Raw genomic sequence first — 26411 nt, 5'->3', positions numbered from 1 at the left:
TATAATAGTAAAAAATTAAATTAATGGAATAGCAAATTTACATAATGACATTTTGTCATTAAAAAAAGAATTTAACACGTATGTATGTATAAGAATGTTAAAGATTCGTCGTTCTACATGGGAATTTAAAGGTATGGTAGTTTTCTTTATGATAATAAAAAGTTTCATACACAATAAAATTGTCAAACGAGTGTCTGATCTAGGCTTTTTCGATGTTTTAAAATAGAATCTGCTAACACAGGCGCCGTGGCGCCTACAAGATTCCAAAACGATGCATAAAGATGGAAAAAATTAAATGTATTTCAAAACACGAACAAGAACTACGCGATAAATTTATAAAATTACATATCATGTAAACTTCTTTAATATTTCTAGTTTAAAAAATCGAAATGCTGAGACGTATATTTTTCCGTAATTGAATTGAAACTTTACAGATCGTGTTGATTTACATAACATTATTATGTTGATGTTAACGTAGGCTTAAAAAAATGCGTCAGCTGTAATCGTCAGAAATATAGTAGTTGTTGAGTGGGTGTCAAACGAATACGCCTATCGTCAGTAAAAAATCATGGTGAGGTAAACAGACGGTATGTATTTTGCGTAATTAATAACTGATGAATAATAAAACAGAAACTAACTTTAAAGAAGTAATATTTTAAATTTGAATGTAATATGCTTCTTAATTTCTTTTACTTTTCAGGTGGAGTAACTTCAAGAAATATGTAATTACATATTTGAAAATCCAATTCTCTCTTACTTTTGTACAATATGGAACTTTTAATACAAATATTTTTATTTGTTGTGAATCATTATATGTATATTGATTTCATTGAAAGATTTTGTTAAATAAGTTATATACATGTCTATAAAGGAAAGTTTAGTTAATTGTAACTTACTATAAATTAGTTCTGTTACAGTATTGTACATATAATGTATTTTAATTATAAAAAAATATAGAGCATTGATATATTATTTTATAAAGATGCATTTCTCTATACCAGATACACAAGAATTTATTGATACAGCTGGTAATACCTATGTGGTAATTACTTTTACTACGTAATATTTTATTTTTGTTACAATATATTAATGTATATTTATTTTTATTTTTATTTTTAGGGTTACAATATCCATATAAATGGTTTATTTCATTGTACAGTGAGATATAAACAACTACATAGTCTTCATGAGCAATTGACAAAGGATTTAAATATAAGTCTTCCATCATTCCCACCAAAAAAATTTTTTCCTTTAACAACAAATCAACAAGAAGAACGTCGTTTTTCTTTGGAAAAATATATCCAGTCAATTGGACAAAATGCAGTGGTTAATAATTCAGGAATGTTAAATGGATTTTATTGAATGCTCAACAAGAAACTGTAGGAGGACCATGCAATGATGAAGTTATGGATATTTTTCTCATAAATGGCAGCAAAATAATAGTCAATGTTTCCACAGGAGATCATTCTAGTAATGTTTTAAGGGTATTTTTTTTATTTTAAACATTTATATCAAAATATATGTAATATAAGATAATAAGACTTAATTAATGTTTTTTTTTAATAGAAAGTGTGTCAACATCTTAAACTACCAGACCAATATCATTCTTATTTTGCATTATTTATTGTTGCTCAAGATGAAGACAATAGTATTTATTGTGAGTCTGCTTTCATACTACTATATTTTACAGTACTATATACAATTTTTGTTAATTTTTCTTATATATATTATTTTCAGTCTTGAGAAAATTACAAGATTTTGAATCCCCTTTTATAACAAATAAACACATGCATGTTATAGGAAGTAGAGTTGTACTTGGGAGAAATTACTGGGATGTGGGGTATGATGTTAAACTAATGAATAATTCAGTGGCAATGAATTTGTTATATATACAAGCAGTTGCAGAAGTTCAAAGAGGCTGGATTCTTGTTACAGATGAATTGAAAAATCATTTAACTACATTACAAAATTATGAAAAGAAAAGAGAAGTATGTTTAAAGACTTGCTATAATTTGAGAAATAGAGATACTAATAATCATGTTACATTGCTATAATCTTTAAACAATGTTGTTTTAGTATGTGGATATAGTCCGTAGTTTAAAATACTATGGTTATATTCAGTTTGCTCCATGCCTCTGTGACTATCCTCGTTCAGATACAAAAGTATTAGTTGCTATAGGAAGAAACGAATTGAATTTACGTATATTATCTGATGAAGGAAAACGTGAAGAAATGTTTAAAGTTTCACGAATGCGTTGTTGGCGTATAACTACACTACAAAATGTAATTCTAAAAGAAAATAATGTTGTAAATGTTATTGCATAACTTGATTTATCTAATTTTTTTTTCTTCTTTAGGGAGCTGAAAGAAGCGAAGAAAATGACGATTTTAGCTTAGAGTTATCCTTTGAATATTTAGTAGCTAAAAATGAACTACAGTGGATTACAATTATTTCAGAACAAGCTATTTTAATGTCCGTATGTTTGCAAGCTATGATTGATGAATTATTATTAAAAAATGATGGTGGTAATAAATCTCAGGTTAATAAACAGCCCCATTAATGATCGAATAAATTTAAATAATTTTCCATATTAAATATTTAGTCATTTCTTTGTAGGAAGTATCTCAAAAATCTTGGACGTATGTTATGAGAGATGGACAAAGTGTTATAATGGGATCAAGCTCCAATGAATCTGAAGAAAGTAAAAAGGTATGTAAACTGAATAGTACTTACGCTTTATTTATTAAACTATTACACGTATCTTTTCCTTAGAATCATCGTATCAAAGAATCTTCGAGATCAGAACCAATTATGAAAAAAATTGCAGATAAATTATCAATAGTAAAAATGAAAAAATCTAATGATGCTAAAAGTAACATAAGTAACAAACCTCAGGGAAAATATCCATTGGAACACGATGTTATGGAAAACAATGCATTTCGAATGATCGGCGATGATGATTTATAATTATGGAGGGTGATTTCAGCTATTCTGAAAAACATTTTAAAACAAAGTATATTTTTTCTAAACTGCAATGAAACTATGCAAATTTATAGAATTTTTACATGAAATGTAGTAAAACAATATTTTACTTGTATGCTACTATCATGATCGTTTTATTCATATAAATTTCGAAAAATTTATCAGTTATTTTTAAGATTTATAAAAATAATATAGAAATTAAGGGCTTGAAAATTTGTAACAAGGTTTTTCTAATATATATGTATATATATATACACACGTTGATAATAAAGAAGGGCATAACAAGTATGTTAACTTCATGGAAGAATGAATGCGTCTTAAACGAAACTCAATTTACGGAAAGTATCGAAGAAAGTTTTAAAATGGATGAAATAAAAGAACTTAAATAACTTAGAATACATTTTATTATTAAAATCAAATATGCAAAAGGCAGTGATTTTATACTGATTTTATCCGCTTTTGTTTTAAATAAAAATCATTAATATATTTAATTTTAATACTTTTAAATGAGACTAATTCGTGTATTACGCTGTATAATCAGTTTATAATTCTAACTAGATAGGTAATCATTTGTTGGAAAAACGAATTTCTGCCTTCAGTCTGTATATTTTGCCCAAACATATAGAGAATGGTACAATTTATGAGAAAAATGTAAAGTTAAAACGACTTCCTAAACAAATAATTGTAAACTGTAATACAAAAGGATAATAATTTTCTAATACGCAAAATAAAAACATTCGCTATGGTCCTATGAAATAGACTTCTACACGTGTACATTATACTCATAAATATTATAGATCTCTATTTCATGGACTATTAGAATCTTTATAGAAAAAAATTTTTATCGTACTTCTTAATGATGGATAATAGGTAATTATATGGAAATGCATAATTACTTTTTTTTTTTACAACTTCATTTCCGCATGTTGTTTGCATTTTAGTGATACATGTGGAAGATGAACATAGAAAATTTTTACTACAAACGTATTTATGCTCTATCAAATGTGTAATTCTGCATAAGTCAAATTTATTCATTTCTATTAGATTATTGCAACAGACGTATATTTCGTATATCGCAGTGAATGGTGTGCCCTATTTTTCATCATACAATAAAGATATCTTTTTTTTCTTAAATATAACTTAATTGTCTGTTGTTTTATCAACAGTAAAATCCAATACTATTATTTGAATAATGTTGTATGTCATGGTAGGGCCATATAAAGACTGGATTTAATAATTAATATTTGAATCTCTTCTGACCATAATGTGCATATTTTCTATATCAAAAATATGTTGTTATTCTGTATTGTTATTTTCTAAATAAACAGAAAAGTCAGTTCTGGCTATAGCATTTAAGTATTATAAATCTATTTTCGCTACTTATAAAATAGCCCAACGTCAGCAAAGAATTACTCCATTATGTCGTAATATCCTTAATAATAGGTGCATGCGTTACTGTTTCATTTGCAGAACTGGTACAAATATGCATTGAAATCTTTATTAACGCCGAAAGTAATGTTAACGTGTTTCAAAATCTCAAATGTGAAAATCGTTTAAAAAATGCATTTTAATAGAATAAAAAGTTTTACATAAATCTAAAATATAAATCTTGCCATTGTTTTATGACGACTATTCTCAACAATTTAAATACTGACTTAACGAATTATTGAAATATTAAAATACGTTCTAATACGGAAGACTAATTTTAGTACATTCATTCGTCAAATATTTTACACTGAGATGTTACTCTCATTGTGATGTTGCATACTTCAAAAAAATAAAACAATTCGTAGGTTTACTTTTACGGGAATTAAAAATGAAACTGTTAAACGTAAAAACGAATATTTCATAAACTAATTATAATATCTACAGGTAACGCATAACTTATTTATGGCAGTAAAAAAGGAGTAAGTTTCATAACACTTTTTTCTAAAAATTGCTTCACGAGCAAACGATACATTAGCACACAAAACTATATAAATATATTTTCGGGATGATCTCGATGCATGTTTCGTATGAGCGATGATACTGTAATATTATGGATAAAATAAATGGCATAGTATGTGACTAGCGTAAGATAAAAACCGAATATCAATTTTACATGGACGTTTGTCCACTTTCTTCTTCAATAAAAAAAAAAAAAAAAATCACAAACATGGCTTACTAATATTGTTTACTCTCGTTGCATTTAACTTTTAAAGAACGCTAAATGGACTTCGTATCTTTATAAGCATATGTAACTGATAAACATAATGATAAAAAAAAAAATTAAGTATAATGATTATTTGTTTATCTAAATCGCGTAAAATAATTTACATTGGTGACGTGAGGCTATTGGCTAGTATTAGTTACTCGTACTTGATTCACAAAAAGAGAGAACATTGCTTTAAAAACAAAAGAAAATATTATTAATCGCTATTATTCGTGTTGTCAATGAATGTTTAGTCAAATGTGATCAATGTTCTTCTTTTTGATGAATCCAAGGGCGAGATGAATAAAATCTATTCATTTATACAACTGTACACCCTTTATCTACCGTCATCACACTTATTTGTATGAAAAAAGTAACCAAACTGTTAGAAGTTTTGCTGGCGTTTCCGCTTAGTATCCATAGCATCAAGAATCGGTTGTCTCTTTGTTTGGTACCTTCTTCTTAACTCATCAATTTCGCGTTCCATTTCTGCGTCCAAATTAGCCATTCGTTGCTGTAGTTCCTCGTACGAGAGAAACTTCAGCTGCAGGATATGGTTGTTTATCTATATTCAAGTTTTTTTTAATGATGCCTAAAGTGGCATTATATCGATCGATTTTAAGTTAAAGAAAGATACTACGAAGTACTGAAAAACTCGTTTAACCTGACTGATGCTATTTAAGAGTTTATAAGGAATTATTACTTACGAAATCAAAGTCACGTTCCGTGAAAACATTTTGGAACTTGGATATGTTATTATGAGGCTGTTCTTGTACCGGATGAGAAATTTGATTAAGTTGTAATTGCAAATGACTTTGAAACCTTTGAGATTCTGTTGGACTTCGTAATTCTAATTTATTTTCATTATCTTGATTATGTGCTCCAAGTATTTGCCCATTACCCTAAGAACGATGAAATCAGTATCTTGTATATTTTAAAATGTAACATGAATCTTACCTTCCCTATTTCCGGTGCTTCCTTTTTGTCAAAATGATCTAAAAACAGTGGTCGATATTTCTTTCCAGATTCAACGGACCCTGTATTATGACCTATAAAAATATAAATTGTATTAGTTCAATTAAATTAATTAATCTGTCACAATTTAATATAGAATCATTCTTACTAACGTTTCATGGTCGCTTCGGTATCTGTATCACTATTAATAACCATTGTGCCCAAGTCTAACATTGCAGAAACAAGCGTTCCTGTATCTGGAAGATCGTGACTCGGTACTAAAGTTCCTGTGTCTTCTGGTAAAGGTTTCATTGTTCCACTACAGTCTTCTTCATCCTTATAATAATCAGTAAATATTTAATATAATTGTTATTATATATTTAGTAGAACATATCAATGAATTTTAACACAATACAAACCGAATCTTCTGTTTGGTTTTGATTTTTTATTGCAACATTATTGATAACATGAGCACGATGTGCACTCTGTTTTTCTCTTATTTCATGTGCTTCTGCAATCATTAGACTGAGAATACTTGGTTGTTTAGCATTACCTGTAACCAAATATTGTATCAATACTAAGAAAGAAAATGAAACTCATTTAAGTGATTCAATTAAGTTAATGATTTCACGAGCTTTTTACCTATAAATTCGTGATTTAGAAGCTCAGTAGCAGTAGCTCTTTCTTCTGGATTTTTAACAAGGCACCCACTGACAAAATCGATAAATTCAGAACTCCATTGGTCAGGTTCTCTAAAGCTAGGTGGTGGTTTAGTTGGTATCATAAATATTGCTCTCATTGGATGTATGTCACCATACGGTGGTTTGCCTTCTGCCATTTCTAAAGCAGTTATACCAAGGGACCATATGTCTGCAACACAATCATATCCAATTTCTTGTATAACTTCTGGAGCCATCCAGAATGGAGTTCCTATGACTGTATTACGCTTTGCCATTGTATCCTAAAACAATTGTTCCAAGTTAATGTTCACTCTTCTTAGATAAAAAAAAAGCTTAATTTGCATATATATAGAAATTATTAGACAATAGAGTTATTACAGTTAATTGTCCTGCTACTCCAAAGTCTGCCAACTTTGCATGCCCTTCATTGTTGAGTAGAATATTCCCTGCTTTAATATCTCTATGTATTTTTCTTCTCAAATGAAGATACTCCAAACCTTTTAAAGTATCACTGAGGATAGTTGCTATTTCATCCTCTTGAAGAGTTTTTTTCCTTAACCTCATAATATCGCTAACAGATCCAGCTCCACAATATTCCATTACAATCTGTGAAAGTATATTCTGATGAATATGATCAAAGGATATGTATCACAATTTCACTCTCCATAATGATAATATTTAAAGTTACCCATAAATCAGTGTTCTTAAAGTAGCTTCCATAATATTTAACAACATATGGAGAATCACACTGTTGCATGATAGAAATTTCTTTTATAATTTCTTGTAAATCCGTGTCCACAGGAACTTGTTTAATGGCAAGTACCTGTCCACTTTCTTTGTGCAATGCTTTATAAACTGATCCATACGATCTATGTAAAAATAAGATCACCATTAAATTATAAGAAATATTAATATTTCTCATTGACAATCTCATCAACTTACCCTTCTCCTAACTTGCATATTATATCAAACACTTCCTCTGGTTGTCTTGTTAAACTTTCTTCTGACAACTTTTTTAATTCACTATAAAACAGGTTATTTTAAATGTTAAATTAGATACAATTTTTCGTTTACAATTAGCTTGTTTATTTTTATTTTACAAAATTGGATTGTACAAAACATTTGTATGATAGGTGTCATACAACATAAAGCTGTGTCAATATTTTAAGATAATTACAGTAAGTAACGAGTTCTAGTAGTACCAAAAGAAATGAAAAAGTTCCCAACAATTGAATGCTTTTCAAATTTATTCGAGCAAGCAAAAATAATCGTGAGCATATTAAATGCAACGAAATTGATAACGCAGGTTAACAAAGAAACAAAGAATCGATACGGTATAGTTTTTTCATATAACAAACGAAATGCATTAAGGATTGAGAGTCGATTCTTTCCAGCTACGAATAACTTCCGTCTGCAGATTCATAAAGTTCTTCAAGTTCAAAAACACGAAGTAAAAACAATTAAATACCTCTTCGAAGACATTTTCGCTTTTCGCGTCAACGAGTTCTTACGTGAATAAAAACACCTTCAGTATTTACACAAATAACTTAACGTGGATAAAACAGATATCATTCCGGTTGTAAAAACATAGTCAATTTAAAATAGAAGTGTTACATTTTTGTCAATAAATTAAAGTAACCACACAACCGAAATATCGAAACAGTGACTACAGAGGCAAAAGACTGAACATGCCTTTGTTTTCAAAGGGTTAAAATTTAGGGGGTCCCAGACACCCCCAGATGAGATTAAGATGAGATCTTTGTGTTCAAAAAGGATCCAGATGATCATTGACCAACCAAGATCCTACGCCTTTCTTAAGTTTCTAAATTGTTCTTAAAGTACGAGGAATGGCATAAAGGTGAAAATACAATTTGCGGATTATTTCAAAAGATATAATCGTAAGTGCTCGTCACTATTTATTTAACAATATTGATTTTTTAAATGTTAAATATATTGGTATGTTTTTTATAGATGCCGCCAATCTGATTTAGTAGAAAGTACGGTCAGCAGATGGCGATGCAACTCGAGTAGCAGTTGAACAGACGGGAGTTTCTAGGCCCTGTACGTAATCGCGTGTCCACGCACGGTGAACGCTAGCACTCGTTTGCTAGACGGCCGGCTAGCAAAACGAGTCGATTTCTCCTGGTGCGCGATATCGGTGGTAAAAGGTGGAGAGGAGACGTTGCTCGTCGAGGAATTCGAGGGTATTGTCGAGGATACCGGTACGAGGGGACCTTGTGGTAGTTGCAACGACGGCGGCAGCGACGGCGGTGGCGGCGGCGGCGGCGACGGCATTGTCCTGCTTGTTTTGTTGTCTCGCGCGAAACGCACAGGTGGAAAAGAGAAGAAACTATTGCGTTGTCGAGGAACCGAGGAGTGACGGAGGAGAGCGAGACGACGGTGTGTACGAGTCGTATAGAGAAGAGACTGGTGGTGTGTCGTATACGAATGCTCATAGGTGTACCGTAAAAGACAACTGCAAACGTCTCGTAAAAGGGAGAAAGAAAGAGATAGGTAGAGGTAGAGAAGAGATTTGGTACGGTGGCGAAAGAGAAAGACAAGTACGAGAAGAGATAGATAGGAGAAGAGAGGAAAGAAAAGGTGGGAGAGAAAGAGAGACGGAAATAAAGAAGAACGAAAGGTAGCCAGTGTACAGGACACGAGGAGAGACGAGACGAGACGACAGGGCGAGAGAGAAAGACACGAGAAGCGCATTAGAGTGCGTGATCCAAAATGGCGCTGAACCAGGACGTGGACCAGTTGTCGAAGAGTAATCTCGTGGTAAGGATCGATCAAAACTCTGAATCGGATCTACAGGCGCTTTTCGACAGCGTCCTGAAGCCAGACTCGAAGCGTCCGCTGCAAGTACCACTGCGCATGCGCAATCTACCAGATTCCTTCTTCAATCCACCGTCGACGGGTAGCAAGAGTCCCTCGATTTCGCATTCCCGGGAGAATTCGGCGGATTCGGCGTTCGGTACAGCGGCCGCAGTGGCGGTCGGTGGTGGTGCACCCGGTGGAAACGCGACCGGTGCCACACCATCTACCGGGGCAGCAGGTGCATCTACCGGTGGAAGTGGAAACAGCGGTGGTAGCGGTTCGAACGCTGCAGGTGCGGCTGCGGCAGCAGTCGCGGCCGCGGCCGCGGCTGGCCTAACCGTTGCTCATCCTCGCGCCCACAGCAGCCCGGCCTCTCTTCAGCAAACCTACGCCTCGGCTCAGCAGGCGCCTCAGCACGCGCCCCAGCCGCACGCGCGTCACCACCATCACCAGAAGCAACGCAGCTACGACGTCATCAGTACGGTCGACGACCTGGGTCCCCTGCCACATGGATGGGAACAGGCGCGCACCCCCGAGGGACAAATCTACTTCCTCAAGTGAGTTCTCGTTACGTTTCTCTGTCACTGTGTTTTCTTTACATCTCTTCTCTCCTCTTCTCTCCTCTTCTCTTCTCTTCTCTTCTCTTCTCTTCCCGTCTATTCTCTTCCCATTCCTCTTATAACACTAACGCTTTATCACGATTAAGCCAAGCCGACCGACTGTCTGCCATTTCTTCCAAGTTCGAATCCTTACCCCGTCAATGGGATCGTGCTCGACTCGTTAGGATCAACGGAATCCTTTTCGAACGTTCTTAAGGTTTCCTCGTTAAACGTAGTTTCGCGTTCGCCGATCCTCTTAAGGCATTATCTCGACAAAGATACGGAGGGAATACGAAGCAGACGTGGACGTGACATTTTCGAAATCGTTACGAAAACAGGTGCTCTCTCGTTGTCTTCTTATTCACCGTTATATCTCTATCGTGGTCGCATCGAATCGATTCTACATTAACGATTCAAAAAACGAATCGCTTATCGGAGAATTCATCCGTGCTCTATGACGTTGTTGAACATATTTTCTCTCTGTGTTCGGGTCCCACATACCTCAAGGCCGTTACTGTCTTTATCGCCACCTCGGACTTACTCATCGTTGTTTCTCCGTTCCTCCGTTTCTCGGCCATGTCTTCTTTACCCCACTTCGTTCAGTGCATCCATCGTCCCCGCCATCTCTTTCTCCTTTGCTGTCTCTCCTCGTCAATCTACAAACCGCCTACCCGATACATCCAGCCCCTTCTCCATCCTTCCTCTCCTTCCCCTCCTCCATCCTGGCACGTTTAACCTGATCCACCTGCGCCGTGACTAGGATTCCCACGTGTCACCTGTCGTGGGAAACGCTCCCTTGTCTGCTTTGTCGCCTCGTTCACCTCCTACCTTTCTTCCTTCCTTCCTTCCTTCCTTCCTTCCTTCCACCCACCTGTCTTTGACCCGACCACCACGTTTCTTTGCTTCGGGTGATCGTTCCGTATCAGGACGAGCTTTAACCCTTCTGATACAATGCTAAAAATTTTTCACCCGTTGTTTTTCCCCTTGCACGCGTTCGAGATGTCTGATTACAATTTCGAGCGTGTAGTGGCTGATGTCACGTCGAGATATACCGGCGATAATCGATACGCTGCTCTCGATAACAGGTATATTGTGCCCGAGAAAAAGAAAGAAAGTCTGTCGGTTCCATTCAGTCGGTCGCTTTTTCTGAATATTCATCGTTCACTCTAAAAGCTGACCGAGGAGAAGGCTATTGTTCTTCTCCTTTTCTCGTTTCTTATTTGCGAACGTGGAGAACACACGTTCACAGAGAGGAGCAGTGAGAGGGAGAAAAAAAAAAGAAAAAACTCGAGAAGAGCCGTTCCTGTCCGCTCTCTTCTTTTCACAGAGGCTTTTACCTGAGCTTAAGCGTCCATTTCTGTTTTCACCGGCCAGATATATATCCCTTACCTGCCGCTAAAAATTCGTGAGAACGAATACGATGGAGGAGGGTCGGTTTTTGAGGAATACCAGGAACTACGTTTCACCGTTCGTGAGAACCGACTTGACGGTCCTCTTTCATGCAAAATTTTTCCTCCTTCTTTTTCTTCGTTCGAATTTAATATCGTTGTTATATATTATTGTTAGAGCTTATCTCTTCCGGCGAGCTCACGGAGGTTAGATTAACCAGCCCGACTCGCGATTCGTTTCGCTGAAGCTCAATTTCTTGCCGAGAAATCGAGCAATCGTTTGTTGCCGCGCGTCGCGTTTCGTCGGTTACATTTCCGTTTTCTTCGTTCGCATAGGCATCGATGTCCCGCGATTTCAACTGGGCCAATTCGATTATCGAGCAGATAACGATCGTGAAAGTCTAGGATCGATAGGTATCGTTCTGGGATCGAGCAGTTTGAAGATAACGCGGCGAAACGTAATCATGTTTGTTAATTGTTATTTAATTACCCGGGAATGGGAACGATTGAACGAGAAAACACGATTGGATGATACGTGTTTCGACCTTGTTGTTGAGATTTAAAATCTTAAGATAAAGCACGAGTACAGGAAATTGGTTTAATCCTTTTGCCAAGTCGACGAATTTGACGAATAGTTGGTTGGATATTGAATTAATAAATTCTCGCGTAAACGTACGCTTTGAATGACGTATATGTACGTCAGAAAGGGTTAAATACACTGGATGGAAAAAGCGTAGGCCAGTTACAAATTTAGAAAGAGGATTATGAATCAACGTTCGGTATAGATTCTACGAAATTTCCGAGCTCTGTTACGTAGATCCGTGTTTGACTCGTGAAACGCGGTATATTTTTTTATTTTTCTATATCGGAAGCTTCCAACAGCTGTTCGTAACGCGTCTATTTGCAATGCAGGAAGCGGAATGAAAAGGTAAACGAAAGAAAGGAGTTGCTCGGCTAATAATTACACACGCCTCGCGTACGCGTATCAACGCTCGTTAATCGAGTTTTCAGGGTTCTTTCGTCGATTTACACTTATTTTAATACTTTAGCTAAAAGGCTAATCAGTCGGGACGAATCGAATCGTTTCTTTTTATCTTTACAATGAAACATCGAAAATCTTTAATCGCATTATTAGTAATTTAAGAGAGTAAAGGTGTGTAAAACTATATATAGTTAGCGTAGTCAGAGTCTAAAGTTAGGTGTACACCTTGCAGTCGTGGATTTTTTATCAAAATATACAAAATGTCTATTGATAGACTTTCAGAATAACGTTTCAATTTTGTATGTAAAAAAGAATTCGCTATTGATAGGATTTCTATTAGAGAATTTCTCTCATTGTACGACGCAAAATGAATTATGTAATCGGTATGAAAATAAACAAGGGAACATTAACGCTTGAACTTAAACGATTATTAAAAGTTGAAATCCATAACTTTCCATTGGAGGAAAAATATTAGTTGCCTTTGAGAATGAATCGAGCCGATTGCGGTGTCGATATCAGGAACGTTGAATGATCGTTTGGAAAGAAGGAAAAAGCATGACGATCCTCGATAAAGACACGTAACAGGAGGCGGGGATAGTTGGTCGATGTGTAAATGTTTCGATGCAAAAGAAGTGCAACGAAGCGAGAGGCCACGGTTGTGTTGTATTATGGCAGTAATGACTGGCCTGACGGCACCCGGTCTTTCCTCTCTCTCTCTCTTATTCCTCTTCTTCTTGCTCGTTCGTCCAATTACCTCTCTGTGGCCGTCACCGCGAGCTTTTGGATCTTATCCAGAAGCGGGACTTATTAGAATCTAATTTGCGTAATTGAAACGTGATTCGAGCCGCGAACAAAGTGACTGTTTGAAGAACAAAAAAAAAAAAAGAGATACCACTGTTTCTAGGAAACGTCGTCGTCTCCTCGTGTCGAGTTCACATTTATATAGGGTGTTAAATCCATTTGATCCGGCATTTCGCACCTCTGATATAGAAACCTTCTTGCACAGAAATTGCCACAATTTCTAAGATGCTTACAATATTTCAATAATCATCGATGCCTCTGAATGAACTAAAATTGTCATTTCAAACAAAAAAATGTTTATATTTTTAACATCTACGTTAAATTTGCTAGGAAAATACCTGAGGATTTTACGATAACCTACGTAGCTTTTTTTATTGATTCATATAGGTATGTTTATCCTGAATTTTAGGGCCGGACATTATAGTTTATTCTTCACATGTTCATTAATATTTCTGAACAATCCTCAGGTACTACGCCCCCTAGCAAATTTAATGTAGATATTAAAAATTAAATAATTTTTTGTTTTAGATGACAATCGCAGTTTTTATGGCTTGCACCGCAAAAGTCTGCATCGGGTGCAGGACTCTGCCATTCTAGCACCTGCGCCGCTATTTTCTCTCTCTCACTTTACTTTTACATCTTGTTACTCGAAATTGTAGAGGAAGCTTCGTTTTACGAATAACTATAAGAATATATTTCGCAACTTTTATACTTTTTAAGAAGATCGTTCTTAAAGTTACCTATCATTTCGAGGCCTCCTGGGTGGCTTCGTTGCTTAAAACGTGCAAATATAAGTAACTATGCTAATTCGATATAGATAATGTAGAAGTAATTAAAATTGAAAGGGATTAAACCAATCGCTTGTATTGTAAAGAATTGGAAAACGTAGGAACTTAGCATAAACAGTATTTTAATTAATAAAATAATATATTTTAAAAAAAAAGCAATTTATTTATTCTATCCTCTTATCGTATCCTCCACTACCCAATGATTTTCTTCTGAAACGAATGAATTTTATTCTGAAATCCGTAAGTTCTAATTCGCAGCCCGAATACAGCTGAACACCGTGTAGATTTCAATTAGAAAATAAAGATACCGGGGAGAAGGAGATATACGTAAACCGTTTAAAGCGTTTGCTCCTCGTTAAGGAGACGAAACACGTTCTCCTTCCGCCGGTTTCTCTGCTAGCATCGTTCACGTCGCAAAATTTCTGCCAGCTTCGTTTATCTGTATCGGGATATACTTTTTTTATTTTTTTCTTCGATTTTTCGTTTACCTGTGTTTAAGCGGCCAACGCAACACCTCACCTCACCGTGTATAATGTTATACGTTAGTCCCGTTACCTAGCTTCGCGTATTACATACCAGCGAGGAAAGCAACTGTATTCCGACGAAACGAAACGAAATGACTTTGGCGAAACAGCGGAGGAATCTTCTTCTTTTTTCTTTTTTTTCTATTAGTGTTTCATTCACTTTGATGTGAACAGTGGTTCAGTCAGTGTTTTATAGACTGTTGGCCACTGTAGTCTCCTATGTGGAAGTAATTAGTTCTAAGTAGATCGTGGAGAAATTAACTAGGCACTTGCCTTTCGAGCGCGAGTTCAAATCCCCATGGAGAAATTTCCTTTTTTTTTTTCTTTTTAAATGTATATTATTTTATAATTTAGGGTAATATTTGTCATGAAATCTGTGCAATTATATTTCTGATATTTTAGATTTCTTGAAAATGTGCGGGAGGGTCATGGTATAAATAGTACTCGCTATAAAGAGAGTACATAATCCTTGATGAACATACACTATCGCTTAAAAGTCGAGCGATTCGTGTAACACATCTATCCCGGTGCATCTGAATTCTTTTCTTTCAAACACCCTATAGATGTGTGCTCGCGAAACGTCTTGGCAGCTCGAGAAACACGTTTCGCCGCCAGGTGAACACACGAGACACAACGAGAAGGCATCCAAGGTTTTCCGTCAACTGTATCATTTGACGAAACATTAGTCACGAGCAAGAGTCACACATTTTATCCGTGGAATTCGTCCGACTCTCTCGGCCTCTCCTACGAATCCGCATTATCGAGCAACCGGTCACACTTCTTCATCCGTGTTCTTCGAATTTCTGGCTCGTGATCCAGCTTTTTGGCGGTCGAACCGCTAGGCATCGCGTCTCGAGTTATTCGAGATTCCTGGAAATGCCTAAAATCGAACGATACCAAAGCGATTACGAATAACCGGCTGAGAATAAGTCTGAATTAATCGGAACAGTATGAGGATAGTTGCATAAATGCTTGGCTTACTTTAATACCGATATTAAGAATACCTCTTCCTAGGATCTCCCTAGGTTCACCCGAAATCCAAGGGAAAGTTTAATCAATTCACCTAATTATCTATTCGAGGATTTCTAACGACAATTGATCGGTGCTCGTTCGTTATCTCTGTGGCGCTCTTCTCGCCATAGTTGGTAATTGTCGAGGAAAAGCGATCGACGAGAAGGATCGAACGTAGATCATGATCGTTTTACCTGTAAATTCGTTTCGAGGACGTTTAGCGTGCATTTTCGAATGCAGTGAAAGTTGCGTTCATGCGACATCGGCATCCTGTTACGTTCAGGGTCAGTTAGAGCAACGTGGACGAATGATTTTCATTTGCTTCTTTTCCTCCCGAAGCTTAGATGGTACCGATTCGGTAATCTCTCGTTGCGTTATTGCAGGTGCATCAAAAATATCTCGTACTCCTCTTTTCATCCGATCGAACATGAAGCAATGCGAATAAAATGAAAAAGAAATGGTAATGCAGGTATGCACGCGCGTGTGTTGGTTACGCATAGTTTTCGCAGTGTAGCGAATTGCGATAATATACGGTGGAAGACAACGACCGTGCGCGAGAGGTTTTTCCATTCGTGTATCGTCTCTCGAAAGACGTTTCTTTCGATAAGCGAAAGGTAAAGCGATAAATAATATCCGTGTGACGCGAGGAGAGAAGTAAAAACGCGAGATAAACGATATACGGCCAGACTTTATTTTACGCGTACGTCACGTTCGATCTATTTGTATTACTGTGGTACCGCGCGAGCACCTTCGATGTGTGTGCATTATAGTAATCGTCGTTTACCTGCGGACAGCAGAGTAGGTCGTACTCGATGTTCGAAAGGCAACAATTTCATTTGTTTCAAGTAAATCCTTCATAATTGTTGATGTAGGAAGGGAAAGAAGGAAAAGTTGAAATTTTTCGAACACCCTGAATATTCTAATACGTCCGCGGGGATCGACGCGACGTTTTTACTCGGTTAGTCGGAGGCTAAAGACCCCGACACACCTGTAGACACTACTGCTAGAGAAGTGTTAGGCAGTAAACGCGAATACCAGATAGGAGGACAAATCCCCAGGAATACCTCGAATGTATCGAAAGTTCAAGGCAGCGCGATGTGTCCTCGGTTCGCTCTTTGCTTGTCGCTTCGTTCGACTTAACAATCAGCGATCACCGCTTCAAACCCGCTGAAACTTAATTTTTTTCTTTCCTCGTTCAAAGCGGAAGGATTAAAGGCGATTTTAAATAGAGAGATAAAGTTGAAAAGCGAACCTTGTAAATACATTCTTCGAAAATCCCTCTATTTTCGGTAACCTTCAGGAAAGTAACTCGTAGATTTCGTACAGATAAAGAAAGAAGTGGTTTTCCGGCTACGGATTAGCTAAGTGGCGCCAACTCGTATTTAAGCCGAAATTTCGTATACCGTTAATGGTTCCGACCGGTTCCATAAATAACGTCTATGACAACTTAATCGCACCGTGATATATTCCTCTACATTCGTCTCCACGTGGAAAAATCGAATATGTACCAGGACGGATATTGATTTATGATTTTCTTCATCAAGGTCATTTTATTTCGAGTTTTCAAGGCTGTTGAAAGTTTCTTAACCCGTCGGTGCATAGGTGAATGCCTGAAACGTAATTATCAACGCGGGTTACTCTAGGAACTGGGTCAGGGTGTAACTCAACTCCGAGCGAAGTTATAAAGAAAATCAATCTACAAGTATTTTTGTTTACTCCAAGCTGCGATTAGTCCACGTGGCACGTGGCAGGCGGTATCGTTCGACTAATCAGTCGCTGATTTTTAAGTAGAATCTCTGTAAACGTAGGAAAAGAAACAAAGAATCTTCTTAGTCGAAGATGGATCGCAATTTTATCAATTTCCATAAATTCATTAAAAGACTCGCGTTAGTTGGCTCTTATCTCTGATAAAAGCGACGACAGTTTGTGCTCTCGAACTCTCGTCGAAGGTAGTTTTTTCAAGAGGGAGAAAGTAACAACCAGAGGGAGGGCTACTGAAACTGCACAACAACGACGACGAAGACGACGACGACGAAGACGACGACGACGAAGACGACGACGACGAAGACGACGACGACGACGACGACGACGACGACGACGACGTCGGGAGAGAAGAGCAAGCAGGCGAAAGAGAGCGTCGGTGCGAGAGTGTCTATTTACGAGTTGTCCGGCGCCGTGATGTCCGGAGTAAAAATACATCGTAGTCCGTATGCTGTGCGCCACACAGAAACCCTCTTGTAATTCTCCGATGCTCTCGAGCTGCCTGTTGCCTGTTCGCCTGCCTCCTCGCCTGCTTACTTGCTTTGCCTGCTTACTTACTTGCTTACTTGCCTACCTTCTCCCTCTTTTCTTACTTTCTTTCTCTTCTTTACCCCTTTGCCTTTCTCTTGCGCTGCCCTCCCCACGGTGACTCTCTTGGAACGCATTCAACCGCTCCCGGAGAAGACCCACGACATGCTAGCTTTTCCAACACACCATCCTTCTTCTCTTCTACTCTCTCTCCATCGATTGTTCATCTTCAACATTGATTTTCAATTAATCACTGTACTCTTTCCGTTTTTATTTTATCACCGTAGATTTGATCGTTCTTCGAAAGGTGTGGATTTTTCAACCCTTCCGAAGAATTATCCATTTGTCACCGTTTCATTTTGCCTAATTAAATTTCATTCCTTGTTCTACAAGTTATTGGAGCCATAGCTCGTCGCACCTGAGCATCCGTTCTTCAGAGCGAAGGGGTTAATTTTATTAGAGGAATGATCGATATTGTTCCGACGATCGACAAAAGCAATATCGGCCTGGTTATTTTTCCTTCGACATCGCGGTGTTAGAGCTTAACGCGTCTCGATCAGATATACATCACGATTGGATAATGCTCTTAATGTTAAAACTACGTCAAACGCGTTCCGTTCCGGCCGGGTATTATTAACCGTGTAAGAAGATTTGTTTCTCGCTCGGAAATACTGGGAATACGTACGATACGTCGATTTACAGAACTTGTTTGTGTCCTCGTCGATGACTTAAGCGAAACGTATTGACTCATCGATGGATGGAAATATAAATGAGCGACGGTTTTGGCAGAATATTAGATCGCTCTATTAATTCGGTGAAACAAAGCTTTCGTTACTTCATTCAAAAACTTTCCGTCGCGAGATCGTAAAGAACCGTGAACAACGATGAAAACATTAAACCATTGTCGATATCTAAAATATGAAAATCAGGCGACTGACACTTCTGTCAAAACATGTAAGCTTTTTGCATTTTCCATTCAAGATCGTCTTCAGAATTAAAGAATTACATTTGGCTCCATTTCAAAAGAGATCATTTACACTCAGCGTTCGTATAAGAAGAACATTTCAATGAATGCGCTTATTCAACAAGTGCATTATGAATTATCAATTTTCTATAAAAAAAATTTGATACACGATGAAACCTTTATGTACCGATTTTGTTCACATTTTCAGATTGAAATTGATACGCGTTAAGGGTCATTTTTCGATACCTTTATGCCACGAAATCGCGTCTGTCGGTCCACGGGATCCTTATGGTAAATTATTTCGATGCGTTCAGTAGCATCGAGTCGGAAAATTTCGGTGTCGAAGATTATAGAGGGTGTCGTATTTTAAGCGTATGTTGGTCGTTGTCTAAAATTTCTCTGGAGTCAGGCAAGGTAGACGGTTCGCAAAGGTATTCGTTTCACGAAGGTAAATAAGAACTCGTAGCTCCTCCGGTGTAATGTTTTCCACTTCCTCTCGGTTGAAAAATGACACGCGAGTAAGGTAAATACGTTAGGTAGAAGGGAAGAAGACGGGATCGGCAATCACAGCCATTAGCCGCTATTTTTGTCGACCGAGAAACGTAGTGTTTTCGTGCAACTAAAGCCGTTTCGGATGAAACAGTTTCATCCTCCTCTCTCCGTGTTTAACTTCTAACCGTACCATTTAGGATTTAACCCTTTAACCCCTTTCATCCAGATCTTTGGTAGATCTTGAATTTATTAAATTTCAAACCAACGACGCACCTTTTGCGTCCTGCGTTTAACCATCGACAGTCGAGTATCTTCATCTTGCAGAGTTTGAACGAAATCAACGATCCAAAGGTCGTGCGCTCCCCTTGTGAGCGAACGGCGTTCTTTACGATACGATCAAACGTATTTGCGATTCGATTGAAAAAAAATTTCCCGAATACAGATCGATTTTTATTCGAAAAACGTTGTACGCCGTAGGCCTAACTACGCTGGCTAGAGGCAGGCGCCTGGCTGTTACTCCTTCGCGTCGTCTTTTGAATGGAACTATTTTTAGAATTCGCCTACTATATGTGGATAACTGTACGTGCCGTGGCGTATTCAGTTTCTGCACGGTGCCACGCTGGTATACGGTACAAAATAGCACGACCGTCTGAACCGTGTTATAATTTTATTTTCCAGCCACCTGACGCGAACCACGACATGGGAGGATCCACGAAAAACAGCGGCAGCGGCGAACGTGGCGGCCGTGGCCGCAGCCGTCGACAACGGGAAATCAACGAGCGCTGCTACAAATTCCTTAGGCCCGTTGCCCGATGGCTGGGAACAGGCGCGTACTCCCGAAGGAGAGATCTACTTCATTAATCATCAGACACGTACCACCTCCTGGTTCGATCCTAGAATCCGTAAGTTCATTGGAGATCCTTAGATGAATGTGATCAAGGAAGATTCGATTCAGCGACGGTTTATTTTATATTAATCGATTTAAAATGATTTATTGTATCATAAGGAGCATCGTCGAAAGCATTCGAGTAGCCTGGTTGATAAGGTGTCCGATCATTGTTCGAGGATCCTTTCGAGCGCGAGTTCAAATCCCCGCGAAGCAAGATTTTAAAATGTTATTTTTTTTTTTTACATTTCAATTACATTTAAAAGTAAACGAAGGTGTATTAACGAGCTTGTCGATTTTATGCAAAGATATATTATTTCCTGTAAAATATTGCCCGTACCGTTTTGCACGAGCCTATCGCTATGTTATGTAATTTGTACACGTTCAAACTTCAAGTTCGAACACATTCATGAGTCAGTGTGTAAGTTCATTCAAACATCGACGAAACTCCTTGCAAGTAGTGTGTAGGATGATCTTTAAAGGTCGCCCGTACCCCGCGATTTTATTTTCGTACGTGAATTAGAGTTATTCGTAGAATCCAAAGTTTTACCTATCATCAGTGGCTAATTCAGTCTGTCGATGTTTTTTTTCAGCTACGCATTTGCAAAGGGCCCCGACTTCTGGTGCTATGTTACCTCAGAATTGGCTGCAACAGCAACCCACAGGTGGTGGTATTCAAAGTAATCAAACGTTGCAAGCGTGTCAACAGAAACTTCGTCTTCAGTCGTTACAGATGGAACGCGAACGTCTTAAACAACGGCAACAGGAAATCATGCGTCAGGTTGGTGATCATAATAGTAGTAGGAGTATTTATTCAATGGTTTTCTACATTTTCTTTTTTTCCTTACGTCGAAATGTTTCGTTTTGCAGCAAGAACTGATGCTTCGACAGAGCACCACCGATGCAGCGATGGATCCATTCTTATCAGGAATCAATGAACAACACGTGCGTCAAGAGAGCGCAGACAGTGGTCTCGGTCTTGGTTCTGCTTACTCCCTTCCTCACACTCCGGAAGATTTCCTTGCAAATATCGACGACAATATGGATGGTACAAGCGGTAAGGCGTGAAAACATTTCCAAAGCCGGCTATTATTCTGTGATGAATCATCGTATGAAATATATGTAAATCGGGTTTTGTTTTTCATAGACGGAGGTGCACCTATGGAAACTCCAGATCTTTCTACTTTGAGCGACAATATTGATTCCACCGACGATCTTGTCCCATCGTTACAGGTACCTATCAGAAACACGGACAGCCGTCCTCGATCTCCGTTTGGAAGATTTTTTGATTTTAATTTCTTTCTTTTTTGTTTGTTTTTTTCCGGTAAATTCGTCACCAGTTGAGCGAGGATTTCAGTAGCGACATTTTGGACGACGTGCAATCGCTGATAAACCCTAACACGACAAAACCTGAAAACGTGCTGACGTGGCTGTAGTGTGCGGAGAGAGGGAATTGTCTATGACAGGCAAGCAATTGATGAAATCGACTCGATAACAAAACAAAAAAGTAACAAAAAAATAAGAAACGAAACAACAATATCACAATTTTAATACGTCTAAACTGAATGGAACGATTCTAGAGGATCTTTACCAGTAATGACTATTCCATTAAGAAAACAAAAACGAAACAGGAACAGAACAAAAGGAAAAAAAAAACCGGAAAAACGCACGTGAAACGAGAAAATTTTAAAGTTTAAGTAGAAATGAAAGGAGAGCCTTAATTGCAACGCGCTATGCTCAACGTATAATACGAATCATGTATACAGGAATATTTTGTAGGGTGTCCTAAAAAGTGTTCGCGTTAAATCGTAAGATCGTGTTCCAAATAAGGATTTCTTTCTTAGCTGCCATGTTTATCGTGCGAGGAAAAGTGGTGGCTAAAAAAAGAAGATGGAAATGTTAAAAGATTCGAAGCCTCTGGAATCTAGTGTTCATGGCAAGCTTGTTTGAGTCTTCCTGAAAAGATGCGTTTGAGAATTTTAAGCAGGCCGTTTAATTAGTATCGAGGCTTCCCGACAATTGAAAAACACTTGTCTATCTTTTACTTCTTCTTCTTTTTTTTTTACCACCTGTTGAAACACGATGATTAAAGCTCTTGGAATCTTGGAACAAAAGGAACACGATCTTCGATCGTGTGTAGAATTTCGAGGATTTTTTTATTTCTGGGATATCTTGCACGATGTAAATGAACATTGTATTCGGGTCTTTCTCTTTCTCTCTTAATTATTAGAGCGTTCGAGCGTTTGTATGTTTTCTTTTTTTTTTTTTGTATGCGTGTATGAGTGCATTCGTGGTCCCCCTCCCCCGAATCCCCGACATTTTGTATATATATAAGTTTGTATTTCTATTTACTAAAGCATTGTACGAGAGGGAGCGAGAGAGAGGACTGAATATTTTGCCTAATAATATTTAAATGTGCGTTTACGCTCATCATCATTGAAGGAAGAAAAAGAAAGGAGAGCGCGACGGTGTGTAAGCTCGATTTATTATATCTTCCCGATAGTAAGAAGATAGGACAAGTTGAATTGTTGTTTAATTATATTTATAATCAACGTTGGTTTATACAATGAGGAGAAAATCTGGTATCATGACATACTAGATTTTTTTTTTGAACGGTACACATATAGGATCTCGCGTGTGATTAGAAGAAGAAATTCTCTTTTAACACTTTGACGGCCGTATCTTTTTATACCTAACAGGAGAGATTATTCGTAGAATTATATTTCAGAGTTTTATTCGCAAAGTATATTACAAAAAAAAAAAAAAAAAAAAAGAATGATGACGTCGGCCGTCAAAGCGTTAGAAACCACCATACCTGATGTGTTCACGGGATTTCAAGGTATCAATTGAAAATTCGTGAAACGTTTAACGTGTAACGAAATGCAAAATAAGTGCAATTATTATATGAAGAAGAAAAATGATACGCTACCGTGTAGAAGGATAAAGGGGTGGGGAGGGGGAAAGAAAAAATGGAAGAGAGGTGATATTTTATTCGTTGATTACATTATAAACGGTGATCTTTGTGCGATGTTTACGGAAGCAAAATGAGCGACGTCTAAAAGTATCGAAGCATTTTTAAACACACACTGTTGCCTATAACTTGAAAGTTGGCATACGGAGCAAATCATGTTTACCGTGTGTTGTGTGTATCATTCAGATTCGAAACAGATTTTCTTCGAATCGTCGTGTCCAAAGTATATACATGTATATATACACACACATTTATATACATACACTGCAATCGAGTGTCGATAATGCTCAGACTAATTTTACAAAGCGAATTAATGCTTGAACGAAGTGCCTTTTCATTGCAATCGATTAGTTAAAAAACAAAAAAAAAAAAAAGAAACGACGATCTAATTAAACAAATCGTCACCTTTCAAAGCAATAACCGTCCATACGAGATGTTTACGTGAACATGTGGTAATTGTTAAAATAGGCAAACATTTTTTCTTTTTTTTTTTTTTTAAAAACCCTTTTTAAACACGGTAATTATATAGAACAGGAAAAACCTTACCGATTTCGTCCTGTTTCATACAATTATCTGAAATACTTCGAAGAGGGGAACACAAAATATGAATATATATATATTTTTTTTATATATAAAGTCTATACTTGTTACGAATTGCAGTTATATTGGTATTTTGAGAAGAAGAAAGGAAAAAAAAACACTTGTTAGATTGTAAAATTCTCTTACGTTTTATACTACATTACAGTTATAATTATGGAGATTACAGAAAGAAAAAGGAGAGAGAGAGTATATGATATTTATAGATTATCTTTAAATATCTCTTTTAGTGTTAAGGATCATTTCGCCTTTAAACTCGTCCCCCATTTTTTTCGGGAAAGAAAGAAAGAAAGAAAGAAAAAGAAAGAAAGAAAGAAGAGGCCGTTGATCTTCTACTAGTGTCTGTTTCCCGTGAAACAAACACGTGTAGTTAATTGTTAATTAAAAAGAGGAGATAATACGCGTATATTTAGTTACATGTGGCAGCTTGAAAACAAAAGCAGCAGAGGTTGACGTAACTATTTTCTTTTTTCTTTCGTTAGCGCGAAAATGAGGCGACGATAAGCGGTACCAGTGATAACGATCGCTCTATCAAATGTATCCTTTTTCCATAAAAAAGAAACTGTTTTATTTTTTTGCCAGTAATCAAAATATTTATTATGCAATGTAACGAATGAAAAACTTGAATTTTCAATCATTTTAATTATAACGTGCCTTATGAAATACGCTCATATCCACAGTGGCAATTAATGAACATTTTTTAATGTTTTCTGTATATTTAATAGTTACGTCTACACTCAAAGCGATTGTTTTATCGATTTGTAATTTCGTTACGTAGATGTATAAATAGAGAATCGTGTAAAGAGCTCTTCCAACTTTTCTTACGTTAAGGAAAAGTTTAGGAAGATGCGTAATTATTAATTAGAATATCGTTTTTTTTTTTTCGATGTTATCATTCGCGAGCACGGTTTTCACCGATTTTTCTGTTGTAACGCTAGCCGTGCGAGCGAGGAGAGCGAGTATTCGACCTCTTTCTTTTTTTTTTTTAATTTTTTTTTAAGGGAATAATAAAACGATCATGTAATATCCATTCGATATTTTGTGTTACTATCTGTATTATTCGACTGAGACTTGGAATGCGATCGCTGTTACAGTTAAGTGTGTCGATACAAAGAGTAAAAAAAAAATAGAATTTGTTTTATCAACGTTTACGACTGTCGCGAAGTTGAGACGATTAATTAATTGTTTTATCAAATCTGCGGGTATTTTGCGGTTTCATGAATCATAAGTGTCTGCTTTTTATCTTGCGATTCAACATTAATAGTGAATGTTATTTTTTATTTAATTGCTAGTTATTCGAAAATACTAAAGATTCTATTGTAATTGTTACGTATACTTGTAGAAATTAAATTCAAGTAGTTTTCTTTTTTTTACGTCTGTAATAATGATACCGATGATTCACGAAACCTTCCAATTCGATTGTTAATATGTTGACGATGGTTCAGTTTTTGCGAGCGAAGAAATTTTATATGTTTAATCATGTCGAGAGGCACAAACGTGTTTTATTTTCATCAATTAACACCTTACCTACCATAGTCTAGCTTCCGAATGGTTAAGGTGTTAAAGTCCACTATGTTTTTTGTTATCAGCTTTGCGAGGAAAAAAATTGTTGTTCTGTGTGTTGTGAGAAAAATGCAAAAAAAAAAATATGTTTAAAAATGTTACCCTATCGTAAACGATGTACCATAATTTCGTCAATGTCGATGCGTTTACTTTAGACGCGATAGCTTCCAGGCGTGTCAGGTCAGATACATTTTAATGTATTATTTTTAATTGCCTAGTTAACGATAATATTAATATTACCATACCGTATCTTGCTTTTAGTCTAAACTCAATTTAGTTGTTACGTTTTCAGGGGTAACTTGGGGAGGGTGGGAGGGGAACGAGGGGTTGTAGAATCGAAAGAAGAAAGGGGGAAAGAAACAAGAAACAGAATCTTTTTTTGCGAAGTGCCTTAAGATAGAAGAAAAAAAATATTGCGGTGAAATTGAATGAAATTTCACGGGAATTGTTTTCTGTTTAATTAGCAATCGATTATAACGGTAACAGATTATTGAACGAAAAATCCACGAAGCTGCTTGATTTTTTAGGTGGCCTGAGAAAACTAAAAACAAATCGTAACATCTGAGATTATATAATACCGAGAAGCAATTAGTTGTTTAATATCAGTATTTAAATATGCTCATTGGCAATAATTTGTGACGTACACTTTTTATATCGGTAACAAGTGCCTTAGTAATAACGATAATGATAAATATATTGTTTACTTACGTACTGACAAACGATGTTATTCTTTTCTCCACCTAATTTCTTTATCACGTTATAAAACAATACGTCGATCTATCAGTTTACACCTACGCGACGGCATTAAAGTCTCCCAATGTTTTCCTCTGATCCATGGCGCGTTCTATGGTTTGAACCATTGTTGTTAGTCATCGTCTGCTGCTTCGTTTCGTAGTTGAATGATCGATCGACTAAACAGAGGAGAGAA

At 36.8% G+C, this 26411-nt stretch overlaps 3 protein-coding genes across 4 annotated transcripts; 2 read left to right on the top strand and 1 right to left on the bottom strand.

Moving 5' to 3' along the window:
* Window positions 1–37: 37 nt before the first annotated feature.
* LOC114871677 (sorting nexin-17) lies at window positions 38–3379 on the top strand. The gene is given in 11 exon segments (XM_029177876.2): window positions 38–131; window positions 435–587; window positions 701–1042; window positions 1120–1354; window positions 1357–1484; window positions 1567–1657; window positions 1738–1988; window positions 2077–2283; window positions 2358–2540; window positions 2618–2710; window positions 2774–3379. Coding segments are annotated over 9 exon segments (1443 nt in total). The 5' UTR covers window positions 38–131; window positions 435–587; window positions 701–982; the 3' UTR covers window positions 2969–3379.
* A 190-nt stretch (window positions 3380–3569) lies between these two features.
* On the bottom strand, window positions 3570–8490 carry LOC114871568 (serine/threonine-protein kinase 3). 2 transcript variants are annotated; one of them, XM_029177872.2, is made up of 10 exons: window positions 8277–8490; window positions 7751–7831; window positions 7497–7677; window positions 7187–7414; window positions 6771–7089; window positions 6548–6681; window positions 6302–6464; window positions 6132–6223; window positions 5882–6076; window positions 3570–5739 (listed from the first exon to the last, which is right to left on the bottom strand). In XM_029177872.2, the coding sequence occupies exons 1-10, from the start codon at window positions 8288–8290 to the stop codon at window positions 5560–5562; spliced, it is 1587 nt and encodes a 528-aa protein (XP_029033705.1). In that variant the 5' UTR covers window positions 8291–8490; the 3' UTR covers window positions 3570–5559. The 2 variants fall into 2 exon arrangements, with proteins under 2 accessions (XP_029033705.1, XP_029033706.1); XM_029177873.2 differs by having other exon boundaries at window positions 3570–5718.
* Window positions 8491–8817: 327 nt separating this feature from the next.
* LOC114871570 (transcriptional coactivator yorkie) lies at window positions 8818–26202 on the top strand. The gene is made up of 6 exons (XM_029177651.2): window positions 8818–10185; window positions 20145–20368; window positions 20946–21133; window positions 21223–21409; window positions 21500–21585; window positions 21693–26202. Exons 1-6 carry the CDS (start codon window positions 9542–9544, stop codon window positions 21786–21788), a joined length of 1425 nt encoding a protein of 474 aa, XP_029033484.1. The 5' UTR covers window positions 8818–9541; the 3' UTR covers window positions 21789–26202.
* Window positions 26203–26411: the final 209 nt, after the last annotated feature.

This window comes from Osmia bicornis, chromosome 6, assembly GCF_907164935.1.
Source record: "Osmia bicornis bicornis chromosome 6, iOsmBic2.1, whole genome shotgun sequence".
In the NCBI taxonomy this organism is placed as follows: Eukaryota; Metazoa; Arthropoda; class Insecta; order Hymenoptera; family Megachilidae; genus Osmia; species Osmia bicornis.
The sequence above is the reverse complement of the archived record's forward strand: the minus strand, read 5'-3'. Positions and strand labels throughout refer to the sequence as shown.

Coding starts and splice junctions, on each gene's coding strand:
- LOC114871570 (XM_029177651.2), top strand. CDS start 9,542: ATGGCGCTGAACCAGGACGTGGACCAGTTGTCGAAGAGTAATCTCGTG. Junction 21,410..21,499: donor CAATATGGATGGTACAAGCG/GTAAGGCGTGAA, acceptor TGTTTTTCATAG/ACGGAGGTGCACCTATGGAA. Junction 21,586..21,692: donor ATCTTGTCCCATCGTTACAG/GTACCTATCAGA, acceptor ATTCGTCACCAG/TTGAGCGAGGATTTCAGTAG.
- LOC114871568 (XM_029177872.2), bottom strand. Junction 7,090..7,186: donor GAGTAGCAGGACAATTAACT/GTAATAACTCTA, acceptor CAATTGTTTTAG/GATACAATGGCAAAGCGTAA. Junction 5,740..5,881: donor CGGAACGTGACTTTGATTTC/GTAAGTAATAAT, acceptor ACTTGAATATAG/ATAAACAACCATATCCTGCA.